Source organism: Lonchura striata, chromosome 21, assembly GCF_050655825.1.
Source record: "Lonchura striata isolate lonStrDom1 chromosome 21, ASM5065582v1, whole genome shotgun sequence".
Taxonomy (NCBI): Eukaryota; Metazoa; Chordata; class Aves; order Passeriformes; family Estrildidae; genus Lonchura; species Lonchura striata.
This window is the reverse complement of record NC_140723.1, coordinates 8,773,294-8,797,118: the sequence shown is the minus strand read 5'-3', so window position 1 is coordinate 8,797,118 and position 23,825 is coordinate 8,773,294. Positions and strand designations below refer to the sequence as shown.

Sequence of the window (23,825 nt, the reverse complement as noted above, 5' to 3'; positions counted from 1 at the left end):
ATGAAATGCTGCCAGACAAGAGGCAGAGAGAGGGGAGGTACTGCTGAGGATTTTTGTGGTTACTGTGGCTTATCTCATGGAATTATTTGGGTTGGAAGGGACATTTAGGACCACCTCATTCCAACCCCCATGTCCCCCCATATCCCTCATGACCCCAGAGCCAGTCTTGTCCCTGCAGCTCTTCTTACTTGAGCTGGGCTTTGTTACCTCTTTGCTCTGACTGCTTTTTTCCTGCACCAACTCTGTTTTCTTCATCACAGGGGTTTATAAGCCCTTCATTTGTGGGGACCAGCAGCACAGGGGATGAGAAGAGCCTCCTGAGCAGCCATGGAGGGGTTACAGCTGCGGGTAAGGATGCCCTCATGCATCTCCCACTATCCTTCAGAGTGCCTGGCAGATAAGGTGGAAGAAATCCCAGTTCCATCTCTGTCCTGTGAGCCTGGAGCTGGGAATGACTCCCTTGTCTGTCACTGTGGGAGAACTCCAGGAGGCTGTGCAGGATTAAGCCCAGAGAGTGGCTGAGCTCCCAGCTTAGCTCTCCATGTCCCTCCCCTCGAGCAGCTCCCCAGGCTGGCTGGAGGCACTCTGGGACTGGTCCTCTCCTGCTTAATCGCCTCCTGTTCCATGTCAGGAGGAGATGAAGCTGCTATAAATAGCCGGTGAAGCCCTCCTGGTTTCAGCTGTGATTCACACACAGGGCACAGAAGCATTAGAAAGAATTAACATCCAATCTCTCAGGCACTTTCCTGTGCAAATGCCATGCTGTCCCTGTCACTTAAGCTGCTGTGCCAGGGGAGATCAGCAGCACTCTCTGGAGGGCCTGGATGGGCCAAATGGATGGGGAAGCCCAGAGCAGGACTCCTGGGAAGATAAAGCTGGAGCAGGACTGGTGGGCAGAGAACGGCGGTGGCTGCAGCCGGTGCCAGCACAGCGCCTGCCCGTGAGGCAGAGCTGCTCTGGGAGATGCCCAGGGCTGCTGCTCGCCCCTGCCCGGGGCTGGGGCTGGCCAGTGTGGGGCTGTCGGGGTGCCCACACGCCTGGATGAGGAACAGAAGCCTTTGGGACTGAGGCAGCTCCTGGAGGTGGTAGGTGAGGGGCTGGGGATCTCCCTAATCCCTGCTGGGCTGCGCAACCCTGGTGGGGCACCACAGTGACCTGGGTGGGCCATTGGGAATCCCCAGTTTTTCTCCCCATTCTAATTTTGCAAAGCTCAGGGGGAAAAAATGTATCCTACTGCTAGGCTGTCCCCATGGGAAGCTGTGTGCACTCATTCCTGCAAGTGTTTGCATTCATTTGCATGTGTTTAAGTGCTCAGCGTCCCCCTCCCCCTGCCTTGCTGTTTCTGTGCTGTGAGCTGTGACAGTCACAGAGACACAGAGTCAGGGGGAAACCAGAGGAAGGTGAGACCAGACAGGTCCTGCAGTGGGAATTGTGATGAGGGTTTATAGGGATCTATCCATCTGCTTGCCTGACAGTCTCCCAGGTGACAGGGAAAAAGCAGTATTTTCCCTGAAAAGTAGTTTGGAGCATGGAGCAACTCTTCGGGTGGATGAATATTTCTCACACTTCAGGTACCAGGTGTCCCATCAATAAGGGAGAGATCCACATCTCTAGTCCATGGTATTGCCAGGGTTTCTTTGCATTCCCACCGGTTCACAGGGCAGAGAAGGAAAAAAAGCCTTTCAGAGCACTCATGATCCACATGAAGTAAAGGGGAGTGTGGACAGAAAGATGAGTTTGCACTAATAGATGAGCTCAAAGTCGGTATCTTTGTGTCCTCAGTTAGTGGCCCAGGGAATCTGGAGTCCATGAGATGAGGAATACACCAGAAAATAGCCTTCTCACCTTGTTCTTTGGCATTCAGGAAGCAGGGCTTCTCAGTGACACAAGGAAAGAGGCAGAAAAATTGTCAGAGGAACTGAAAATTCATGGAGGGGTCAATGTTATTAAGATGGGACTAAATCCAAGAAAGGCACCCATGAGCACTCCAGGGTAGAGGGCCCTGTGCCACTCCTTGCTGCAGGAAAACAGCTCTGGGTGACATCCTGAACACACACGGAGCCCTGCAGTGTGAGGGGATTAAAGAGATCTCAGCACAGGCTTTTCCTTGGGTGATGGAATCACTGCACGCTAAGGCCCTGAAGGAGGTTGGTATATCCAGACACGCATGGGATTGGTGTCAGGATGGAATTCCCCTATTTAGAAACAAGTCACAGGCTGGAATAGGGACCTGGAGCACTCAGGTGGGCTCAGGTGTGAGTGGGTTTGCAGGCATCTGCACCGTCTTAAGCCATCCTTGAATTTTAATTATGTTACGGAGAAACCTGACATAAGCTGCTTTCAGAAATTCCGACAGGAATGCCTGACCAGGCTGAAGGTTTTCAGGAAAAATTATGATATATTTCTGTTATTATGCAGAAAGTGGAACTGCAGCTCAGAGTTCCAGTGAAGGCTGGAAAACCCAGCTGGATCCACAGAACCATGTGCAAGTCTGGGAGAGGCTCTGCAGATTCCCTGGCTGTGAGTGACAAGGAAGGCTCAGTTGATTTGCAGAAGCATTTGCATGAACTATCCTGTATCTCAAAAACAGGGGGTGGAAAAAGGCTATGTGGAAATCTAAAGGGAATATTTCAATCTGTCTATCCTACAAGTAAGTCCAGACAACCTGAAACAGCATAGGAATGTGGAGCATATTGGATGCAAATGGCAGGCCATATGTTTTATAACATTAATTGCCAAACTTTCAAAAGCACCCTCCTGACCTCCTGCAGGCAGTGAAGGAGCACAGCTCAGGCTCAGGCACCTCCTCATTTGTCATCTGTTCCTTGTTTTTCTTCAACATTGATCTGGTTCCCTCACCAACCTGGATGGTCTCCAGTGTTGTGAGAGCTGCACACACTCAAATATCAGGCAGTTTTCCAAAACATGGCATCTGTAAATGCCAAGCTTACAGATGGTACGTGATAGAATGGGATTTGCAGGCACAACAGAGAAGAGTAAGGGCAGCACAGAGTGAAAAATTCCATCATTCATCTAGAAAAGCTGGATCTGCTCAGATGGTCTGGCTGGTGGCTGCCATGAACAGATGCTGGACTCTGGAAAAAGGGGATGGAAAGATATCCAGGAATAAGTCATGGTGATTGAGAAGGGAGGAAGTGAGAGCAGTAACTGAGACTGCTGCCAGGCTGGGATGATGAGCTTCACCTGCAGAGGGGAGAAGGCAAAAGGAGTGGTTGGTGTTCCACAAGAACCAACAAGGGGAGGAGAGTTAATGGCTCACAGAGCTCACTGAAAGCCAGGAAGTAATTTCTGCTTCCAGTTACCCCAACTGGGACTGGTCTGTCCTGCCCTGGTGCAGCAATGGTACTGAAAATATCCCAGAATAATTTGGGTTGAAGAGATCTTAAAGCTCATCCCATTCCAGCCCCTGCCATGGGCAGGGACACTTCCCCCAGACCAGGTGAGTGCTGTCCCTGCAACAGCTTTGTTCTCCAGCACAGGGCCTCTCTCCCAGCTGACACATCCAGGTGTTTTCTCTCTCCTAGCACATTCCTTTTCCATTCCCAGCAGGCACCCTGCAGCCGGAGCTTCCTCAAGCTCACTGCCATGGAGGTGAAGTGGATCCATGTCTTGGTTGTCTTCCTCTTCCTGCTGTCCGTGGCCATGACCAGCTGCTTCCTGTGGCAGTACAGCCTCCCCAAAGTGGAGCCCAGTGAGTAGGGGGCTTAGCCTTGGTCATGGTGTGGCACAGAGATCTGGGAGACTAACTGGGGAATGCAGAGCTTCCCTCTGGCAGCCCTGGCAGCCCTGGGACCCTGGCAGGGGTCAGGAACCCCCTGGACAGAGCCCCCAGAGACACTGGCTGTGATCTCTGGCCATGGAAAAGAGTTTTCAATCTTACAGCATGAATTACAAGCTCTGAGGGTTTGATATCAGTAATAATTAAGTGTGGCACAGGTGCAAAAGTAAAATTTTAGGATTCTAGATTAGGGTCCAAAGGGGACAAGATGGAGGAAATTGGGTGTGTCTTGTCCTTTTTCTCCTTCTTCATGCCCTCCATGTCTCACTGTGGTGTTGGCATTTTTCTGTTGGTTCAGGCTGGGGACACACTGTCCAACGTAGGTGACAGATATTGGCACGTTCTTGTAAATGCAGCCCAGGGAGTTTCTGGTATTTAATGTTTGTAACATCCCACTGAGGGCAGAGCCCCACACGCTGCCCTGCAGGACAGAGCTGGGCAGGGCAGCAGAACATGTGAGAGATAAACAGAATAAACAACCTTGGAACAGCACAGACCAATTATGGCTTCTGCTTTGGCAGTGGGGCTGACAGACAGAGACTTTTACAACCTCAGAATCATCAATACCACAGATTCTGACAACTAATAAAATCTTTCTTCCCATTTCTCCCCAAAGAGCACTTTCCCCAGCACAGATTTCCCCAGAGAGCAATAAAGCAAGGCCACAGAGGAGGTGAAGGCTGGGCTGATGGAGGTACCACGTCACTCTGCTGGTGTCCAAAGAAGCTCCATCACGCCTGGCCTAGATTTGGATAACTGCTAAGGAGGCATTTTATTTTAGATTCCTTATCTTTTTCTTTTTCCCCCTATTATTCCTCCAGTTAGTTACTCCAGTTTAGAAACAGGTTTGTTAATACCTTACCATCTGCTTCAGCTTCAGGGTTTGCTTTCTTTCCTATTCCCCAAATCTTTGCCCTGGATTAAGCCTCTGTTCACACTAGAACTCATGAAATCACAGAATAATAGAATGGTTTGTGCTGTATGGACCTTAAAGCCCACTGTGTTGCACCCCTGCTATGGGCAGGGACACCTTCCACTATCTCAGGTTCCTCCAAGCCCTGTCCAGCCTGGCCTTGGGCACTGCCAGGGATGGGACAGCCACAGCTGCTCTGGGCACCCTGTGCCAGGGCCTCACCAGCCTCACAGGGAAGAATCCCTTCCCAATATCCCACCTATTCCAGCCCTCTGGCAGTGGGAAGCCATTCCCCTTTGTCCCTGTCACTCTATCTCTTGTCCCAAGTCTCCCTCCAGCTCTTCTGGAGTCCCTTTAGGCCCTGGGAGGGGCTCTAAATTCTCCCTGGATCTTTCTCTTCTCCAGGAGGACACCCCAGTTCTCCCAGCCTGGTTCCAGAGGGGCTCCAGCCCGTGGAGCATCTCTGGAGCCTGCTTTGTTGATTATAGGAAACTCAACCAATCCACTCAAGGCACTGCATGCACAAGGATTAAATGCACACAGTGTCAATAGATCAGAGTTTTAAGTAGCTGAAAGGTGGCAGAAAATCTATGATGAAGGTGCTGGAAGTATTTCAGAGACCAGGGTCTGAAAAGGTTTCAAACCCCACATTTTTATCTGAGTACCAGACTGTCTGTAGGCTGTGTGTATCCATTCCTGTCCATCTCCAAGAGTTCCTATTGCCATTTCTCTCCTCATCCCAACTTCTGATGCTTCATGTTTGCCTGGTAAGGAAGAAGATGGCATTATGTCCCCAGCTGACAGAGCAGGGTAGCTGTGTTTATGAACACCTTGGGATCAACTGGGAAAATAGTGCCTCCAAGTAAGGGATTTCCCATCTCTCTCAAAATTCAAAGATCTTTGCTGGCCACATGAATTTAAGCTGTGGGATATGGAGGATGCAGCTGATTCTGGAGACAACTAATGGAGTGGGTGTGGAGCCTACCAAGTGCTGTTAGTGCTGGATCTCAGGTGGACCTCGCAGGTCATTCCTGGCCCCATTTCTGAGGTTATGATACAGGGATCTCTTTGCCATTGTAGTCCTGAACTCCGGCTCAGATTTTCCTTCAGACATGGGCAGGCCCTTCCAGGAGGCTAAACCCACTGCCAGGCACCCCAGAGTCTTCTGCAGCCCCAGTTCTTCACTCTCTGAGGTTGCAGAGTTTGTTGAAGCACATCCTGTGTCCAATCCCATGTTGGAATAAGCAATAACAGGGCCCAGTTTTACATCAGCCATCCCTGGTTTACATCAGACAGAAATCACTCAGCATTGTCCCTTCCTAGGCAGAAATTTCCCTTAGGCCAATGCAAGGAAGAAAGCTCGTGGTGGCTGCTGGGGGAGGTCCAAGCTTGCCCACGTGTCTGCTGAGGTCCCTGTGTCACCCTAAGCTGTTTTCCAGATCCATCCGTGATGGAGGTGAGGTCAGAGGCTGTGCAAATGTGCCCCCGCTATCCTGAGCCGGTGCCGCTGGACCACCCTCTGCCCATCCTGAAGGAAGCCCTGGAGAAGGTCTGTGGGGAGCAGGGACCAGAGGGACACACAGCTCTCGGCTGCTGTTCTCCAGGGGTACAGGGGAGATGATGGATTTTGCCACTGAACATCCTGAGGAAGGAGGTGGGGAATTGAGGAGGGGGAGAACACCAAACCTAGAAATGGATGTGTGAAGTCCTTCAGTGAACAGGTCAGTGAGCAGTTCTCTTGCCCAGAGGGTGAGCTGGGATGGACAAACACCATCACTTGTCCATCAGAAGATATGGTGAGCTTCCACCAGCATAAAATAATGGCTCTTTGCATCTGGTCCACTATTAGGCAGCCTTCATGTCCTGGAGAGTACCTGGCTCAGACACTCTCTGGTTCCAATTCATCAGCCAGTGCCAAATTTTCTTTTTGTTGGCTTTCCCCACACCCCTGTTTAAAAATTAAAAAGATGCTTGTACATAACTCCAGGGAAGGGAGTGGAGAGGAAAGGAAGGGGGAAGGGGAAGGAGAAGATCTGTGTCTGTCTGGAAGAGGGTGTGATACACTGTCATATCCTCAGTATGAGATGGATCTGACATTTGAGCACTGCCTGATCTTCTGGCAAGCTCCATGTGCTCTGAGGAAATCCTGCAGCATTGCTCTGACTGGACCATAAGGATAGTCATGTTCTGACAGGACATTCCCTATTTTTAGCCCCTATCACGTGCTCTCTCACTTGTCTCCTTCTCCCAAGTAGAGGGCAATCAGCAGTGTAAACAATATACAACACGTAAGTGAATCAGGGTGAAAAAAATATTTTTTCATTATATTTTATATTACTTCTCTAATAATCCCTTCTATTTTATTTGCCTTTTTGTCTGCCTTAAGGCACTGAGCAAATGTTTCCATAAGAACATCCACCACAGCCCTGAGGTCCTGCTGCTGAGAGCTCAGGATCAGGTTTGGGCAGTTTCCCTGCACACACATGGCTTTTTCCACGCTGAATTTCAATTCCCATCACTTCACGTCCACTTTTATGAAGTCTCTTCCTGTCTGCAGGTCCAGGCAGGGTTAAAGGTCAGATCTGAGAAAAGGAGGACCATGATTGTTGACATGAATCTTAGAGTGATATGGCTTGGAAGAGACCTTAAAGCTCATCCAGTGCCCCCTGCCATGGGCAGAGACATCTTCCACTGTCCCAGGCTGCTCCCAGCCCCATCCATCTGGACCTTGGACACTTCCAGGGATCCAGGGACAGCCACAGCTTCTCTGGGCACCTGTGCCAGGGCCTGCCCACCCTCACAGGGAAGGATTCCTTCCCAATATCCCATCCAGCCCTGCCCTCTGGCAGTGGGAAGCCATTCCCCCTTGTCCTGGCACTCCAACCTTTGTCCAAAGTCCCTTTTCATGGTCTCCATGCAACAGCCTGGTCAGAGAGAGAAAGCCAGATAAACTTTCCCAGGAATTGTTCTGGGGAGCTTAAGAAGGCTAAGACAAAGAATGATAAAGAGTCTTTGCAGCTGATGTTTTGAACGGTTGTTTCTCATAATATGGTTACTGAAGGGTGGTTTCTTAATTAGCCAATGGTGATGGTGTTTTGACTAAATGACCAATCAGGTCCATCTGTATCAGAACCGTGTACAAAAAGAATGGGTTTCCTAATAAATTGGATCATTAGCTCCTGATCATGTGTGGGGTATGTGTGGCCTATCCTTCCTGTTCCTGACTCAAGAGTTGCTTCCATGAGACCAGACTCTTCTCAGGAAGTGCTGGGGCACCGGATGTTCACATCTACAGATGTACCTGACAGGCCACTGCTCCATGGGGAGAGAGAGCAAAGGACCTGACAGAAAAGCTGGACACGATGGATGTTTCCACTTGTTGCTCTCGGTGCACTTCCCCTGGCCATTCACTGAAGACATCCCAAGGACATGACTCATTTTGGCTTTTCTTGCCCCAGATGTTGGGTCTGGAAGTGCATTTCTTATGTCTTAACCATGGTGTGCAAAACAAAACCTGTGCCTGAAATTGCAAATTATACATGCAAGGTGATGACATAGCTTTGAAAAAGTCCCAGAAGGGCAGGATTGGTGCATTCTGCTTGCAGGGGGTGGGTGGTGCAGATCTGATGAGGAGCTCTGTACAGCTCGATGAAAAGTTCTGCACAGCCCTGGCACAACAGGGAGCCAGGAGCAATCACTGAGCCCTTCAGTTGCTCAGAGCTGTTACTCAGGTTGTGATTTAAACAGGAGCCCAAGCTCCAGGGTGTTTCATGGCATGGGAAGTGTCATGGGATATCTGAAAAGTCTTTTTCTCATACATCTTTGACCCTAAAATACCAGTGCAAAGAGCAGATGTGCAGAATACAAATTAAGAAAGAAGAAATTGCAATTACTACATGTTGATATTTGGTTTTAATCAGAAATATTACAAGCATAAGCACCATATTTGTCTACACAGTGGGTGTGTAGACTGAAAAAGGACACAGGATAATTCAACAGAAGCAATTTTAGAATAAACAGAAAAACAGTTAAAATACTTTTCTTCCCCAAAGCATTGTACATAGGATCACTCTCAAGTGCGTGGGAGTAACGAGGGTGGATGTTCTGAGCCTTCTATTGCTTGGTACAGACTGGATGCGTGGTAAGATCTTCTTTTGGAAGCTCACGGGTTCCCTCTCTGCCCAGGTGGATCAGATGCTGCGGCAGAAGCTGCACAGCTCCGGCCTCCCGGCCATGTCGGCCATCGCCATCTACAACGACACCGTGCTCTGGACGGGCAACTTCGGGAAGAAGAACGCCTCGGACCCAGCCTCGGGGCTGCCCAACGAGTACACCATCTACAGGTGAGACACCTGGCACAGCTGTGAGAGCCAGGGAAAGGCAAGCGCACCTGTGGAGAGCTGGGCCCTGGAATAGAGACGCTGGCACAAACTGCAGGTCCATGCTGGAAACTCTGCTGGTTTATGCTGGAACTTAGCGAGACAAAGTGAATTCCCAGATTGTTATATGCTGGTGGCTTACTGAGTTATTTTGGATTTATTTATGTATTTTTTTCATTTAATTCTGACAATATTTTAAATTGGAATAGCAATGACCCTAAAGAACCTGAAAACATACTGTTCCTTACATGGGAATGGCTTCATGTCCAGGGCACAAACCTGAAAACCAAGATCTGGCACAGATTTGGAGAGCAGAGAGGAGACAGTGCCACAGGATTCAAAAAAATAATAATTAATGTCAGTTAAGGAAAAGCTGATGTTTGGGATGAATATCTGCAGAACACATAAAATAAACCCATAACCTTTTTTATTGTTCCAGTGAAGTCCAACTCATATTTACTGTTATTTTTTAGTTTAAGATAGAATCAAGCTCTTAAGGTGTGCTAAAAATCAGAAACCAAGATGAAGGAAATGCTTCCTTCCTCTAAAGATCAATTTTCAGTAAATTGCAACTGTGTTATCTAAGAAACATGAGCTGCACTCTGACTATAAAGTTTTGTCCTTGGAATGAACAATTTTGGACAGTTTCGGTGGCTGTGATTATCTGCTTTTTCCCCATCTGTATAATGGTAAAATTACTTCCTCCTATTTTTCCTCCAGAACCATTGAATGATTTGGGCTGGAAGGGACATTCAGGCTCTGGTTCCAAGCCCCCCACCACGGGCCAGGAGTCAGGTCCACGTCCCTGGGTGGGCTCGAACCACCAACCTTTCGGTTAACAGCCGAACGCGCTGACCGATTGCGCCACAGGGACGGCCTGGAGAGACCCAAAAACTGTGGGAATCTGGCATTTAGGGACGGTTTGGTAGTGCTGGGTAAATGGTCCCACTGAATGCTCTGAAAGGTCTTTTCCAACCTAAATGATTCTGTGATTTTAGCCTTAAAATTCCAATAAACTACTTGAGAGTTTTTATAGTATTTACTAACCAGTAATTTATAATTTATGTTGTTTTATGAATGCTAAGTGAATAGAAAGAGATCAGCAACCCACTGCACTGCTGGGGACACTCAGAAGTTATGTTGCAGTCTATAAAGATTCAGATTTAAGGATATTAATTTAAAATTCCTACTGGTATTTTAGCCATTCCCTCTGGAATGGGCAAAGGTATAACATGTAAAATCATGGTGATCTCCTCTTTCCTCTTGATTCATGGGCTTTTTAATGCTAAATTTCTCCAAATGTTTCTTCCCTGACAGAATTGCCAGTGTCTCCAAGATCTTCCCCACCATTATGTTGTACAAGATGTGGGAGGAAGGAAAAGTCACATCCCTCGATGACCCATTGGAGCGTTATGCCCAGAACTTTGTTATTAAGAACCCTCTGGGGAGGTTGAAGGACTCAGAGCAGAGATACACAGCGGATGGCCCCGTGTTTTTGGAAAAAGGCTCGATGCCCCTGAAGCCATCCCCGGTCACCCTGCGCAGAATGGCCAGTCAGCTCTCAGGTGAGGCAGCTCCTGGGTGTCCCTGGGCCTCCCTGCCCTGGAAGGACACCTCAGAGAGGGCAGACCATATTCCAGGAATAAAAAAAGCTGCTGGGAGGCTGTTTCCAGTCTGGACCCAGCACTGTGCACTTTCCAGGGATCGGGCAGGGCTCTTGGAAGCAACTTCATGGAGTGTTCAAAGGGAACTCCTGTCCATGACTCCTGCCGGGAAGGGGGCTGAGATGAGAAGGGCTTTTTTCCCCTGCAATGTGAACACAGATTCCTTTCAGGTGAACCCAGATTCCTTTCTCCTCACTACTATGGCCTGAAATCAGGTTCCAATTGCACAACAGTATTTTGTACTCCAGGCCCCACTGCTCTCGTTTTTCTGAGATTTAGAGTTGAGGGTCAAATCTCTTTGCTTTGAATAGAAAGACCTTGATTGCTGAGCTAAATTTAGCTGTCAGTGTGGTTCCTGATCCAGGATTCCTGAGCTATCAATAGCTTGGCATTTGCTGTCAGAGAAGTGTTAATCTGCTGCTACTTCAGAATTGGGAAACTCATACATTAAGGGAGAAGGAGATCACAAGACTAAGAACTTTACCCTTTCTCTGAAACAAAGCTGCTAATACTTGACTGAGGGATTATGAAATGTAATGTAAATGAAATGTAAATAGATTGTGCTGATATCATGTGTGGTATTTTGGTCAATCTCTGTAACACTTGCATTTTTCCAAATTGGAATAAATGCTCTGAAATTAGAACCTAAAATCAAAATAACATGTCTGCAACTTGAAAGATCTCAGGATGGGATACAGCATCATCTGAAGCAAGCCAATATGAAAATGAGGGCTCCCCAAAATACTGAAACGTGGAAAGAAGCAGACAAACAACCCAAAATGGCCAGTGGCCACATCCCTGCCCAGCCCCTCCCCTCAGACAAGGTGTGGCTCCATCCAGCCTGATGTCTGCAGGGGCACCACTTCTGCCTGGTCCTCTCTGACTCTCATGAGCACCTGAAGCTGCTTTGGCTGCTCCTGTCACCCAGGCAGGTGTGACATGCACCCCAGAAATGCTGTAAGGAGCATAAGTCAAAAGAGTACCTGGTCATGGCATGATTGCTTGTACTGTGCAGACTTCCATTGCTTCCATCACTGTGTTTAGATTTGTGCCCCTGCTCAGCTCCTTTTATGCTCCTATGTATTTTTGGATTTTAGCATGTGGCCCAAATTTCCCAGAGCACCCCCAGAGGGCACACCAACCCTTGGACCCTGAAAATTCATCAGAAGGAGATGTACAGTTTCAAAATCCCAGCTGCAAATCAAAGGGATGTTCCGGTTCCACTTTCTATTTGCTGTGTGTCAAACCCCAAAAAGGAATAAGTTCTGCTTAGCACTGGGATCAAAGCCACTGCATGACACATTGTAAAGTGGGTTTCATCTAAATTCTTCCAGTGAAAACTGATCTGTAATAGATCCTCATTATCTGGCCTCTCCATTGCATATTATAGAAGTAACTCCAAAGGATTTTCTCCTCAGCACTCGATGGGCCCATTGCTGGAGGGAAGCTTCAGCTTGTTAGAACTGTGATTTTCCAGTCCACACGAATGACAGGATGGGATGCGATTGTAAATTATTAACAACATGCTTGTCACTTCAATTAGCAGCCCATGAGGTAGAAATCAATGACTCTGGATTATATTATGCTCTGGTTTATCATTTCCAATGAACCTCAAGGAGACACTGCACTGCTGTCACAGAGCTGCTGAACTCTCCCACTGCTCCAACATTTTTTTTGCTGCCACTGGGGCAAGTATGTAATGAAGGAGCCCATTGTCCACTGGAAGATGTCAGTGCATCTCCCATCTGGTTGTGCAGCTGCACAAACAGCCCCAGAGCAGGGGCAGAACAGTGTTCTACTCCAGCTCAAATTCCAGGTTCAGGCCAGCTGAGAAAAACAAGTGTTGCTGCCACAAAAGAATGGCCCTCATTCAGCCTTGCCAGGATGCAGGACAAGAGGAAAAAGCCTCAAGTTGCACCAAGGGATGCTTAGATCACATATTAGGAAACAAATTTTCAGAGGAAGGGTTGTAAAGCATTGTCAAAGATTGCTCAGGGAGCAATCAGTGGAGTCACTATTCCGGGAGGTATTCAAAAAATGTGAGAAGTGGCACTTGGGGACATGGGTTAGTGGTGGACAGGACAGTGCTGGGTTAATGGCTGCATTCCATGATCCTGGAGGGCTTTTCCAACCATAGTGAATCCTCACTGAGCACATGATTGTGAGTCATTTTTCTGTCAAAAACATGCATTTCCCAATTTCCACACAAACATCCACAACAAAGCAAGCTGCAAATGGCAGCAAGGATTCCATTCCAAAAGTGATCCAAGTTCTGGCCTTGGCAAGCCATAGATCCTGTGCAGAAGAGATGGGGTGATTAAAAAAGTACCGACCAAAAAATTTTAGGGAATCCATGTTCAGTAAGGAAAGAAAAGTGAAAAGAACTTGATATTTTCTGCATTTAGAAACCCTGAATAATTAAAAGTGGAACGAAGATGTTTTTTCCTATATTCAGAAGCCCTGAATAAAAATACTTTAGGCCAAGCCTGGAGTTGTCCAGGGAAGTTTAGGCCCTCTGTGGTGAAGTGTAAAGAATGAAATCCTGCTACAAGGAGCTGTTACACACATTTTTAACCAAGGGAATGCAGTCACGTGGAAATACAGAGATTTCCCAACACCCCATCTGCCCCTCTCTTCCAAACCACTCTTGGAGTCCAGGATAATTTCCATCATTCCTCAGGGTGTTTTCACTGAGATCCAGCAGCCCAGGGCTAATGCTGGGGTTGGACCTAGGCGAGTCAGAGTCAGGAGTCCATGACTTGATGCCATGTGCTGCAGCTCAGCAGGAGCAGGCCCTTGCTGTGTCTCTGGAGCTCTCCTGTCCACCACTGGTGCTTCCGTTTTGCCGCTGAATCTTGCCTTTGCTCGGTCTTCACCAGAGCCATCATTGCCATGCTTTCTCTGTTTCCCATGGCACAGGTCTGCCCAGGAGGCTGCGATCCACCAGCCTGCTCTGGAAGGGCAACACACAGGATGCCCTGGCGCTGCTCAAAGACGACGTCCTGGTGGCCGACCCAGGAACCAGGTCAGATCCATTCCTTTAGGAGCTTTTGGTGTGGATGTGTTCTCCGCCCTCAGCCCCATCCCCAGCCTCCATGGCCAGTGGATAAAGACACTATTCCCAAAGAGAGCTTCAGCCATCTCCCCACACACCTGGCAGAGGCTGGGAGAAAAAGACTCTTGGAGGTGCCAGGGCTGGGTCTAGTATTTTAAGCCCGGATGAGCCAAATTAAACTGCTATAGTTCACTTTATGAGCCTTAAATGATGCAGGTTTCAAAAGTGGAAAGGGACTTTAAATTAAACAGTTTAAATCATCACAGGATTCAGTTAAAATAATATCTGTGGTGAGTTGTGTATATCTAAATTATCTAAAAGGTCTATGAATGCTTATTTCAATTCCAGTAGCCCGTTAAAAGTCTGTTACCTGGGTTGCAAACACTCAAAAATATCATGGAATCATAGAATCCCAGACTGATTTGGGTTGGAAGGGACCTTAAAGATCATCTTTTTCCACCCCTCTGCCATGGGCAGGGATACCTTCCACTATCCCAGGTTGCTCCAAGCCTTGTCCAACCTGGCCTTGGACACCTTCCCACAACCTTCAATAGGATCCAGTGGACAGCAGGTGAGGGAAAGAATTCAAACTAACTGGTACTAAACTTCCTAAGACTGCAAAATTGTTTGGTAATTAATTACAGTCTGAAATATTTTACCCAGGATGGCTGAGGATCTACGACTCACTTGTGTTACTTCTGTCCTACATCATGTAGGAGGCTACAACAGATATTCCTTAAAGGATTTTAGGATTTTAATACCATAATCTTCTTTGGTATTTTTATATCTTTATTGTAACTTATCTCCATTGGTATCTTTGTTTAATGATCCCCATGAAGATAAACACAGACATCCCCCCACAGTCTCTCAATGCCTTATTAATTACATGTTGATAGTTTTCACTCTCTCTCCTTGTTCCTGGTTATGCTTCCCAGCTAACAGATCATTCTTGCCAAAGGAAGTTCCCATTCACTGATATAGATGTTTTAACACATTTTTCTATGCTCATCATGTTTTTATTCAACTAAATGGGCTGGAAAATGTTGAAGTGGTACCAAATTTATGATCTAAATAGGTCTCAATGAGATGTGTGGCTTCACACAATTAAAAAAACCAACAGGGTTGAAAATGTAATGAATTTTGAAAACATATTTTTAAAAAATGCCCCTTCACGTTTTCGTGTCATTAAACTTCATTCAATTCTGAAGACATAAATCACTTGATGGTTATTAAAGATTGGAGTACTCAAGTTTCTTTAATGATTCCACATTGCTGGATGCTGCTTTGTGGGCTTTTAAGTGCTCTCTAAGTGCTTTTACCATCTTAAGGTAGCTTAGGTATCTAAGTGATTATCCCATGGCAAATCCCCAAAGAGGTTTACCCAGGATTTTGAGACCTTTAAGGCGAGCACCTGGAACTCTCCATGTTGCTCTTAAAGAGAATGGATGGTGAACAATTATAAACAGCAAGTCAGATTATGCAAATATAGAGGAGTTGTTTCTTTTTCATCTTCAGCTCTGTCTGTACATCAGGGTTAAACAGCTCTGCTGATTGTCAAAGCCCACCCTAGGTCAGGGGTGGCTCCATGTGGTGGAAAAGTCTCTCCTCCCACCCGAGCTTCCAAAGAAAGGCTCAGCAGTCTCTGTTGTTTGGTCTCAAGGCAGTTTATTGCAAGTTATCTCAAAGATTTTCTCCTCGGGCTGCTGTGGTTTGCTCCCAGCTCAGGCAGAGGCACACACACACCCTGACATCCTCTCTGACCCCGACTGCTTCTTCTCTCCCACCCAGGGCTGCTGCTCTCTTTTATATGGTACATTATGTGTTGCATGTTTACAGTTTTTCCCCAATGCCTATTATCTATATTAAATGGTGCTTTTCTATCTTTTATATGTACATTACGTGTTACATGTTTACAGTTTTCCCCAGTGCCTATTACCTATATTAAATGGTGCTTTTCTATCTTTTATATGGTACATTACGTGTTACATGTTTACAGTTTTTCCCCAATGCCTATTACCTATATTAAATGGTGATTTTCTACTCTAAACCAATCTGTGAGTGCCAACATCACCAAGAACATGGAGGTGAGGAAGAAGAAAGAGGGAGGACAGGACAGGCCCAAATCCCTCCTTCTTAAAAACTCTGACCCCCATGTACAAAACCAAAACCCCCCTGTACAGGTGTTAAAACCTCCCTGTACAGCACTCAAAAATTCTTCCCTCTACTTTGTAACTACTTCTACTATAATATCTAAACTTTTGTGACTTCTTGTACTTCCTGCAAGGTTGTTAAATCATTCCATGGTTCAATCCCAAAATCACAGCTGCTTCCAGCTGCCTGCCAGGGTCTCAAATGCTTCTGACCTGGACCCAGAACCTCCAAAAATGTCTGAGGGATTGTTCCTATAAAACACTTCTCTATCTTGATTTAACAACAAATCATGGCAACAACATGTAGCTTTTCTCTGTCTCCCCTTCATCTGCTATTCCATAAAATGTGAATTCTTCCTTAAAGAAGAGAGACCCAGCCACTGATTGTGCATATCACTGATGAGCAGCTGATCCCAATATATTCCTCTTCCTTCCAGGTGCCACTACAGCAACCTGGCCTTCTCCCTGATGGCCCACGTGCTGGCTGAGCACGCAGCCGATGGGCAGTACCAGCGCTGGATCTCGGAGAACATCCTGGACTGCCTGGGCATGGAGGACACCGGCTTTGACATCACGGCGCCCATCCGCTCCCAGATGGCTGTGGGCTTCTACGGCAGCCAGCAGCCAGCCCCGCTCTACGACCTGGGCTGGTACCGGCCCTCTGGCCAGATGTACTCCACAGCTGCCGACCTGGCCAAGCTGGCTATGGTCTTCCTGGGCACTTACCACCGCCGGCTGCTGGAGCCCGACACGGTGAAGACGATGCTGACACCCCTGTTCAAGTGTTCCGTGGAATACTTTGCTAACAAGACAGGCACACCCTGGGAGATTAACGAGCAGTTGGGATATGATGTCATCAGGAAGGATGGGGACCTTGATGGTTACTCAGCAACCTTCTCTCTCATCCCTAAGCTCCGCCTGAGCTTCATTGTGCTGATGGCAGGGCCCAGACCTCAGGGTGGGGACATTGTGACTCAGACATACGAGTATCTCATCCCTGCCATGGAGACAGCGTTCAGAGAGGCCGACAAGAGCTTGGTTCCTCCTCCAAACCCAATCCCTTATGTTGGCTACTACACCTATTCCAACCTGACTTTCTATGAGATCAAAGTTGGAATCGGTGGGGTGCTGCTCATGCAGCAGTTTGGGCCTCATGTGGAAGAGCTGATCCCTGAAAAGTATCGGACAATCAAGCTCCACCACCTGGAAGATCGCGTTTTCCAAGTCGTTTTTGACAAGGAGTTCCCATGTGTTCTGCACCTGGGCTCTGCCTCCATCTCACTGGAGACACAGAATGGGCAGCTCTTTAACTTCTACCCCTTCGACCGCAAGGGTTTGTCCCCGGGCTTTGACGCCCCGGGGCTGAACACCTACAACGTGGTGCGTGTCCTGCGCAAGCCCGTGTTCTACAGCTGAACATTCCACGCTCCACCCTCCACTCCTGGGAGCGGGCTCTGATCTGGGCCTTACCAGACTCTCCTGCCTGTGTGGCACTGTGGATGCCATTCAAAAGGGAAGGATAGAGGCAAATGACTCTTTTGCCAAACAAATCCTTCCCACTTTTCAGACGACTTTAATGACTTGTCCTTGGCCCCCAGCAGTGCCCAACAGGCCAGCTGGCACCCGGACACACCTCCAGGAAAAAGAAGTGGGAATGTGCTGGATGGGTGTGTTTGGATGCCCTAAAAAAAAGCCGAGCACTGAAGTGCTCCACTCTTATATTGTCTGTTTGATGACCACTGTGGTGATCAACTGCTATCATCAAAGGGCTGAGAGTTCCCTGGTTCTCTCAGAAAATGTCTCTTCATCAGTCCAAGTATTTTTCCAGGGCTTTTCAAGAGCCTGTCTATCACAAACAAGATCCTTTTCCTGGGTTTGCCAAAAACACTGTGTGCTAAAAAATGGCATCAGTCTGACACCAGGCCCTGCTTGGGATCCCTGGGAAGTGAGAGTCTGTTTCTCTCCTGGATCATAAACTTTGAAAAGTGCAGAGCAATGTGGTTCTGTCTTGGCTCTTTGGCTGGTCCTTCAAAGGATGTTGGAGCAGTGTAGAAGCTGCAGGTCACTGCTGGGTGCAGGGGCACAGGAACATAAGGTGGGATGTTCCAGCTGGGCTGAGCTCTGTGACGGTCTCAGTATCCAGGAGAGCGTGTGAGCATGGTGTGGGAATTCAGGAATGCATGGGAACCTTTCTGTATGTTTTGCACAGGATGTCTGGCTGCAAACGTACCCACTTGGAGTGAGGATCTGAGGGAAAGTGCATCAGCCTGGGGAGCACCACCTTGGCAACAGTTCCCCTGCACCACAGAGCCACTGGTGAATTTTGTTATCCCTTCGTGTGCCCACGCCATGCCAAGGCAGGCAGGACAGGGGATATGGGTCACACCAACCCCAGGCAGTGCAGGTGTGGGGCAGAGTGCCTGAACTCCTGCCCAGGAGGAAAAGGCTCTGGAGGTGCTGGTGACAGTGGCTGAACATGAGTGCAGGTGTGCCCAGGTGGCCAAGAAAACCAACAGCACCTGGCCTGTCCCAGCCATGGTGTGACCACTGGGCCAGGGCAGTGATTCTCCCCTGTGCTGGGCACTGCTGAGGCCCCACCTCAAATCCTGGGTCAGTTCTGAGCTCCTCATGACAAGAAAGACATTGAGGGGCTGGAGCATGTCCAGAGAAGAGAACAGAGCTTGGAAAGGGTCTGGGACACCAGGAGTAGCTGAGGGAGCTGGGAAGGGGCTCAGCCTGGAGAAAAGGAGGCTCAGGGGGGACCTTGTGGCCCTGCACAGCTCCTGACAGGAGGGGACAGCCAGGTGGGGGTCAGGTTCTGTTCCCAAGGAACAGGAACAGAAGCAGAGGGAACACCCTCAAGTTTAGGTTGGATATTGGGAAATCATTTTCTCAGAAAGAGTGTTCAGGCATTGGAACAGGGCAGTGGTAGAGCCACCATCTCTGGAGGTGTTCAGAAGATGTGTGAATGTGGCACCTGGGGTCATGTTTAGTGGTGGCCCTGGCAGTGTTGGAGGAACAGTTGGACTTGATGATCTTGAAGTTGTGTTCCAACCTCAGTAAATCAATGATTCTGTGCTGTCAATGGCCAACACCACCTCACTGTGATGAGGTCAGTGTTAGACAGGAGGGCAGACAGGACCATCACAACTGCACAGTCCTGGCTCCTCAATGCCTCTTCAGAATTAGGGGATATTGTGGTTTCAGCCCTGGGTGCAGCTGAAATAAAAGCAAGCAGAGGGGCAGGGCAGGATAGTTCTGACCGTAAAGTGAATATCCAAACTGCAGGGCATGGCAGAGGCTGCACAGCATTGAAATCCAGAGGGAAGTGTGACAAAGGGCATTGAACAAGGGTTTATAGAGACTTGCACAAAGACCCTTCCAAGTGCATGTTCTGGTATGAGGTGTATCCTCTTGCAGAGCAATATCCTGCTGCTGCTGGTCCACACAGACTCTTGGATGTGGACATGTCTCAGAGAGGATGAGAAAAAAACCCTCTCTGCTCCCTTCTCTCTGGTTCTCTCAGTGCTTTCACTTCTGTAGGCTTTTGAATAAAGAGACCATCACTGAAAGCCCAGAAACTCCCTGCCTTTTCTCAGATAATTTCAGTTCCCTAATCAGCACCTGGAACCATGCAAACCTTGCCTTACAGAGCTGCTGCTGTGTTGGTTTCCTCTGGACTTTGTAGAAGATCACATCCCATACCTTGTACAACGCCGTATGTTCAATATTTAGTCTGGGCTATAGCAACAGCAATAAAAGCTGTGGAAATGACAGTGTTCTGTGTGGTCATGCCAGAAGGATGAGTGCAGGCACATTTGGTGCTGATTTCCTGAGGACAATATCACTGCCATGACACTCCTGACACAGCCAAGCCCATGGGATGGGATGTCTGATTGCAAGATCCTGGAGTGGTCTAATTCTGGTTCTTTTGAGTGAGGGCTACGAGCCAGTGTGGGACTGTCCTCCTTGCTTTGAAACAAAAGAAGTGATTGTTTACCCTCAAAAGCTTCCAATAAAAATTAGTATTTGTATCCCATGTCACTCACTGGTCAGGAGGAAACAGCACACTGGACAACCTCCATCTGTGTGATGGAGGTTGGAGATGTTCAAGTTTTCCATCAGAAACGCAGACACACAGAAATCTTCTGTAGTGAGTCACCCTCACATCTGTTCACCAACATTTTGGGGGCTCTAATTCATTCTCATTAACAGCAAATCATGTTCTTTGCCACTCCTGATTCAAATTCATTTCCTGAGCTTATCTCACCAAAGCCTGGCTCACGCTGGGAAGGTGAACAAGAGCTCAGTGTGGGCAGGAGAACCCTTCCCTGACACAGAGTGGGAAAAGGGGACCTTGAAAGATCTGTACTGAGCATTTGGGAGAGCCCATGCATGGCAGACAGGACAAGGTGGAGTTCTGGGGTAGTCCAGGCAGTCATGGAGGGCAGCCAGAGTCACAATCCTCAGTCCAAACTTCTCTTTGTAACTTTGTGCCAAAGCAGCATCCTGAGGAGAGCAGAACCAGCTGTGTCACTGGGAGAGAGGGGGGGAAGGTACCTGACTCAGTTAGCAGGTGTTTTACACCAGCTCTAACAGCTCTTTGTGAATTTGCCTTTTTTTCAACTTGAACTTTTACAGAATCTAAGTTACCACCATGAATAATGTTTAAGCTTTTGTGTATGCTTGCTGCTGAATTTAAAAATATCCCACTGTCATTTTACCCGTGTCAGAGACTGGCTTCACAATCCGTACAACAAACATGCAAACTCTGCCCATCTGCTCACTTTTCACTGAATCTGTGCTTTAAAAAGTGACTCAATGTGTCTGCAACAGCCTATAGAAACACAGAGCTTAAAAATGTTTTCAGAGTTACTCATCAGGGAACCAAACAAATAGAAAATGCTTCATTAACATTCCCAGCATCAAAAACAGACAAAACCAAAACTCAGTTTATTGGTTTAAGAAATTAAATTCTGCCCTAAGGAGCAGTAATGAAACCACATAATATTGTAATAGTGTCCCTTAAACTGTAGTTACTCTACAAGTTAAAAGACTCTGGACCACTAAGAATGAGAATAATCTGACAAAATATAAACACCTACATCTCAGAACTTCGAACCCTTTGAACTCCTTTCTTAGTGAGTTTTAGTGACTCCAGTCAGTGGAGTGGATTCCTCTCATATCAAAGGGCATAACTGGAATAAATTGATGAATCACACTCTACAAATTCCCAGCCCCATCTGTCTGGGATGGACCCAGGCCTATCATGAGCATCTCTTCAGCTGGAAGGGAAACACTTCCAGAACCTGCTCTCAGGCAAGGACACGTTCTCAACTTGCTCATCACCATTGCCCTGAAGACATGAGGGTCACAGATGAACAGCTCAAAACAAAACAAGGTAGTTCTTGTGGTCCCTTCTGACACGACATTGGTTACAACAACTTCTTCCCCTTAGCAAGGGCTCTGCCTTCAGGAGTATCAGCTCAGGTGAGGACCACTCTGATATCTGATCTGCATAAAGGGATGGCTGTGCTCCCATTCTCTCTTGTAGCTACAATTCATTTATGAGGACTTGGCTCCCATTTGCTTTTGCAGTTGTGTCCCACTTATCCCCAGCCCTCACTGCTGCAAGCTCCCTGTCCCTCCAGCCCATGGAGCCCTCACCTTTCATCCCTTTCCTCTCAGAGCCTGAAGTGGACCATATCCCCCAAATTAATTATCCACATTATCCACCTTATTCACATTATCCTGAAAAGTGCTTTTTCCTCAACATGCTGTGCTCTGGCACACCCACCCCAGCCCCTCATGGCTAATGAGCAAACATGGTTTTAATGGTGCAGGTAAAATTATTGCACAGACAGAGCTGACATACAGTTCTATTGCAGTCTCCAGCACTAGCCAAGTTGACAAAAATTATGAAAAAAACAATAAAAATAAATGGATGTTTCATGCCCAGAAACACTCAAAGACATAAAAACAGAAAGAAAAAATATCTCTCCCCCCTGGGCAGGATTCAAGGCCCGTTTGTAGATACAAACAGGAATTGCAGGAATACAGCATAGCTGATGTATAGTTGCAAGATATCCCTGAGATGGTGCGTGCAACCTGTAATTAAGGGTCTAATTATTTACCATGGGCACTTAGGAGCCTCCCAGACCTGCCCATTGCACATCCTGGGCAGGTTCCTGGTCTCATGGCATTTTGAGAGCTCTGGGCATTCACTCCAAGCCAAGACACAAAGATTACCACAAGACAGAGCACTTACACATCAGGACAGTCCTGCTGCTCCTCCAAACTTCTTGGAAGGAATTTGGGTGGAGTTTGCAAGTCTGAAGTGCCCTATGCTGTGCAGCCTCTCACAGGGATGTTGCAGAGTCCTTCTCAGAGCTGTGGTCTGGGTGACAAAGTGGTGTCAGGTCACAGGTTGGACTCAGTGATCTAAAGGTCTTTTCCAACCTAATTGATTCTGGCGTCCTTGGAGTGTCTGTCTCTCACAATTCCTGTGTTTCTCCATCATTCCCACTCTGTTCTCTTCAGCCCAGGTGCTGCCCACTGCCACAGCACAGAATAAGCATCTTCTTCCCTTCCTTCCCACTCGTGGTCTGGCTGTAACTGCTCTGGGCAGGTGCTGAACCTCCCCTGGCAGCCATTCCTGATGCAAACCAAATTATCAGGACTGTGGGTTGGTGCCAACTCTGCCTGGCAGCAGCTCCTGTTTAGTTCCCAATTTATTCCTCCAAGGAGTGATATTTCTGCTAGGGATGGGTAGGCACATTTCGTTTAATTTCAGTTCCACCTGAGCACCATGGGTGAGATGTGAGAGCATCCTGCAAAAGGTTATGGAAAAACACGGGAAGAGAGGAGTCAGCAGGAGGATGGAATGAGCACAAGCGGGAGCCGAATATAAAAATGTCCAGCCACAATTTCCAATCACTTTCAGCTAATTATCGGATATGCTGATGAAGATGTAAGAAAAGCAGTTGGTTAAATCAGAAATCTGAAGGATGGGAACAAAGTGTTTCCAAATAGGCAATTGGAAAATATTTTGCCCTGCAGCCCCAAACTGGGAGAAATTAGTTCTGCTGGAAAGAGCAGATCAACTCCAGGGTGACAAATGTTTCCCACAACCTGTGGAAGAAAGCTGCCACAGCCCCTCCTAGGGAACTGGTAAAACTGGGGAAATCTTCACCATTCCAGTGTCAGTTCTCTTGGCCAGAGTGTTTAGTTGCTGTTGGTTTGGGTTCAGCCCCATTACTCCCAAAAATCTGTTGACATTGTGTTTATTGTAAGAGATGAGTCCCCTCAGGGGTGTCACTCTGCCATTGCACCGCAGTGCTCCTTCCTTGTGAGGATGCAGAAAAGCCTCTGAGCACATAACACCATGCATGTTCCCTGGTGCCTGCCAGGAAATCTGGGACAAAATGGGATATCAAATGTCTCTGGAACACCTCACACACTGGTGGGAGTTACTGGCTGGAGGGTGCGACACATTGTGGGACAGAGCATTTGAGGACTACACAAGTCTAAAAGACTTATCTCAGTGAGGAAAGGACCAATCAAGGGGCTTGGGAGAGAAACAAGCATAAAATTTAAAGAGAAAAGGAAATAAAAGGAGCTTCCACCTTCCCTTTCATTTGTCCAAGCTGGAAGATCTCAGTCTGGCCCTTCCTTGTGCCATCGGAGGCTACATGAAGTCCTGTATGTGCTGTGATGTCCTGACTGACTTGTGAGAGTCAAGAGGGGCTGGACTTCACTGGGGTAATGGCCACTGTTTGCCATGACAGGGAATCCAAAAACAGGAGATGTTCCCAGAGAGGATGTGCACAGATTTTGGGATGGTTCCCAGGATGGCAACCTTCCTG

General features: G+C 47.7%; 1 protein-coding gene and 1 non-coding gene across 6 annotated transcripts; one reads left to right on the top strand and one right to left on the bottom strand.

The window, feature by feature from the left end:
* The first annotated feature begins 678 nt into the window (after positions 1–678).
* LACTBL1 (lactamase beta like 1) lies at positions 679–22,097 on the top strand. 5 transcript variants are annotated; one of them, XM_085559060.1, is made up of 7 exons: positions 679–1,085; positions 3,571–3,712; positions 6,152–6,261; positions 8,898–9,055; positions 10,409–10,656; positions 13,675–13,780; positions 16,398–22,094. In XM_085559060.1, exons 2-7 carry the CDS (start codon positions 3,607–3,609, stop codon positions 17,374–17,376), a joined length of 1,707 nt encoding a protein of 568 aa, XP_085415186.1. In that variant the 5' UTR covers positions 679–1,085; positions 3,571–3,606; the 3' UTR covers positions 17,377–22,094. The 5 variants fall into 5 exon arrangements, with proteins under 5 accessions (XP_085415186.1, XP_085415188.1, XP_085415187.1 ...); XM_085559062.1 differs by having other exon boundaries at positions 679–1,089; XM_085559061.1 differs by having other exon boundaries at positions 679–1,089; positions 3,568–3,712.
* Positions 9,892–9,965, bottom strand: TRNAN-GUU (transfer RNA asparagine (anticodon GUU)). Its single transcript has one exon. It is a non-coding gene; the product is annotated as a tRNA-Asn (tRNA).
* Positions 22,098–23,825: the final 1,728 nt, after the last annotated feature.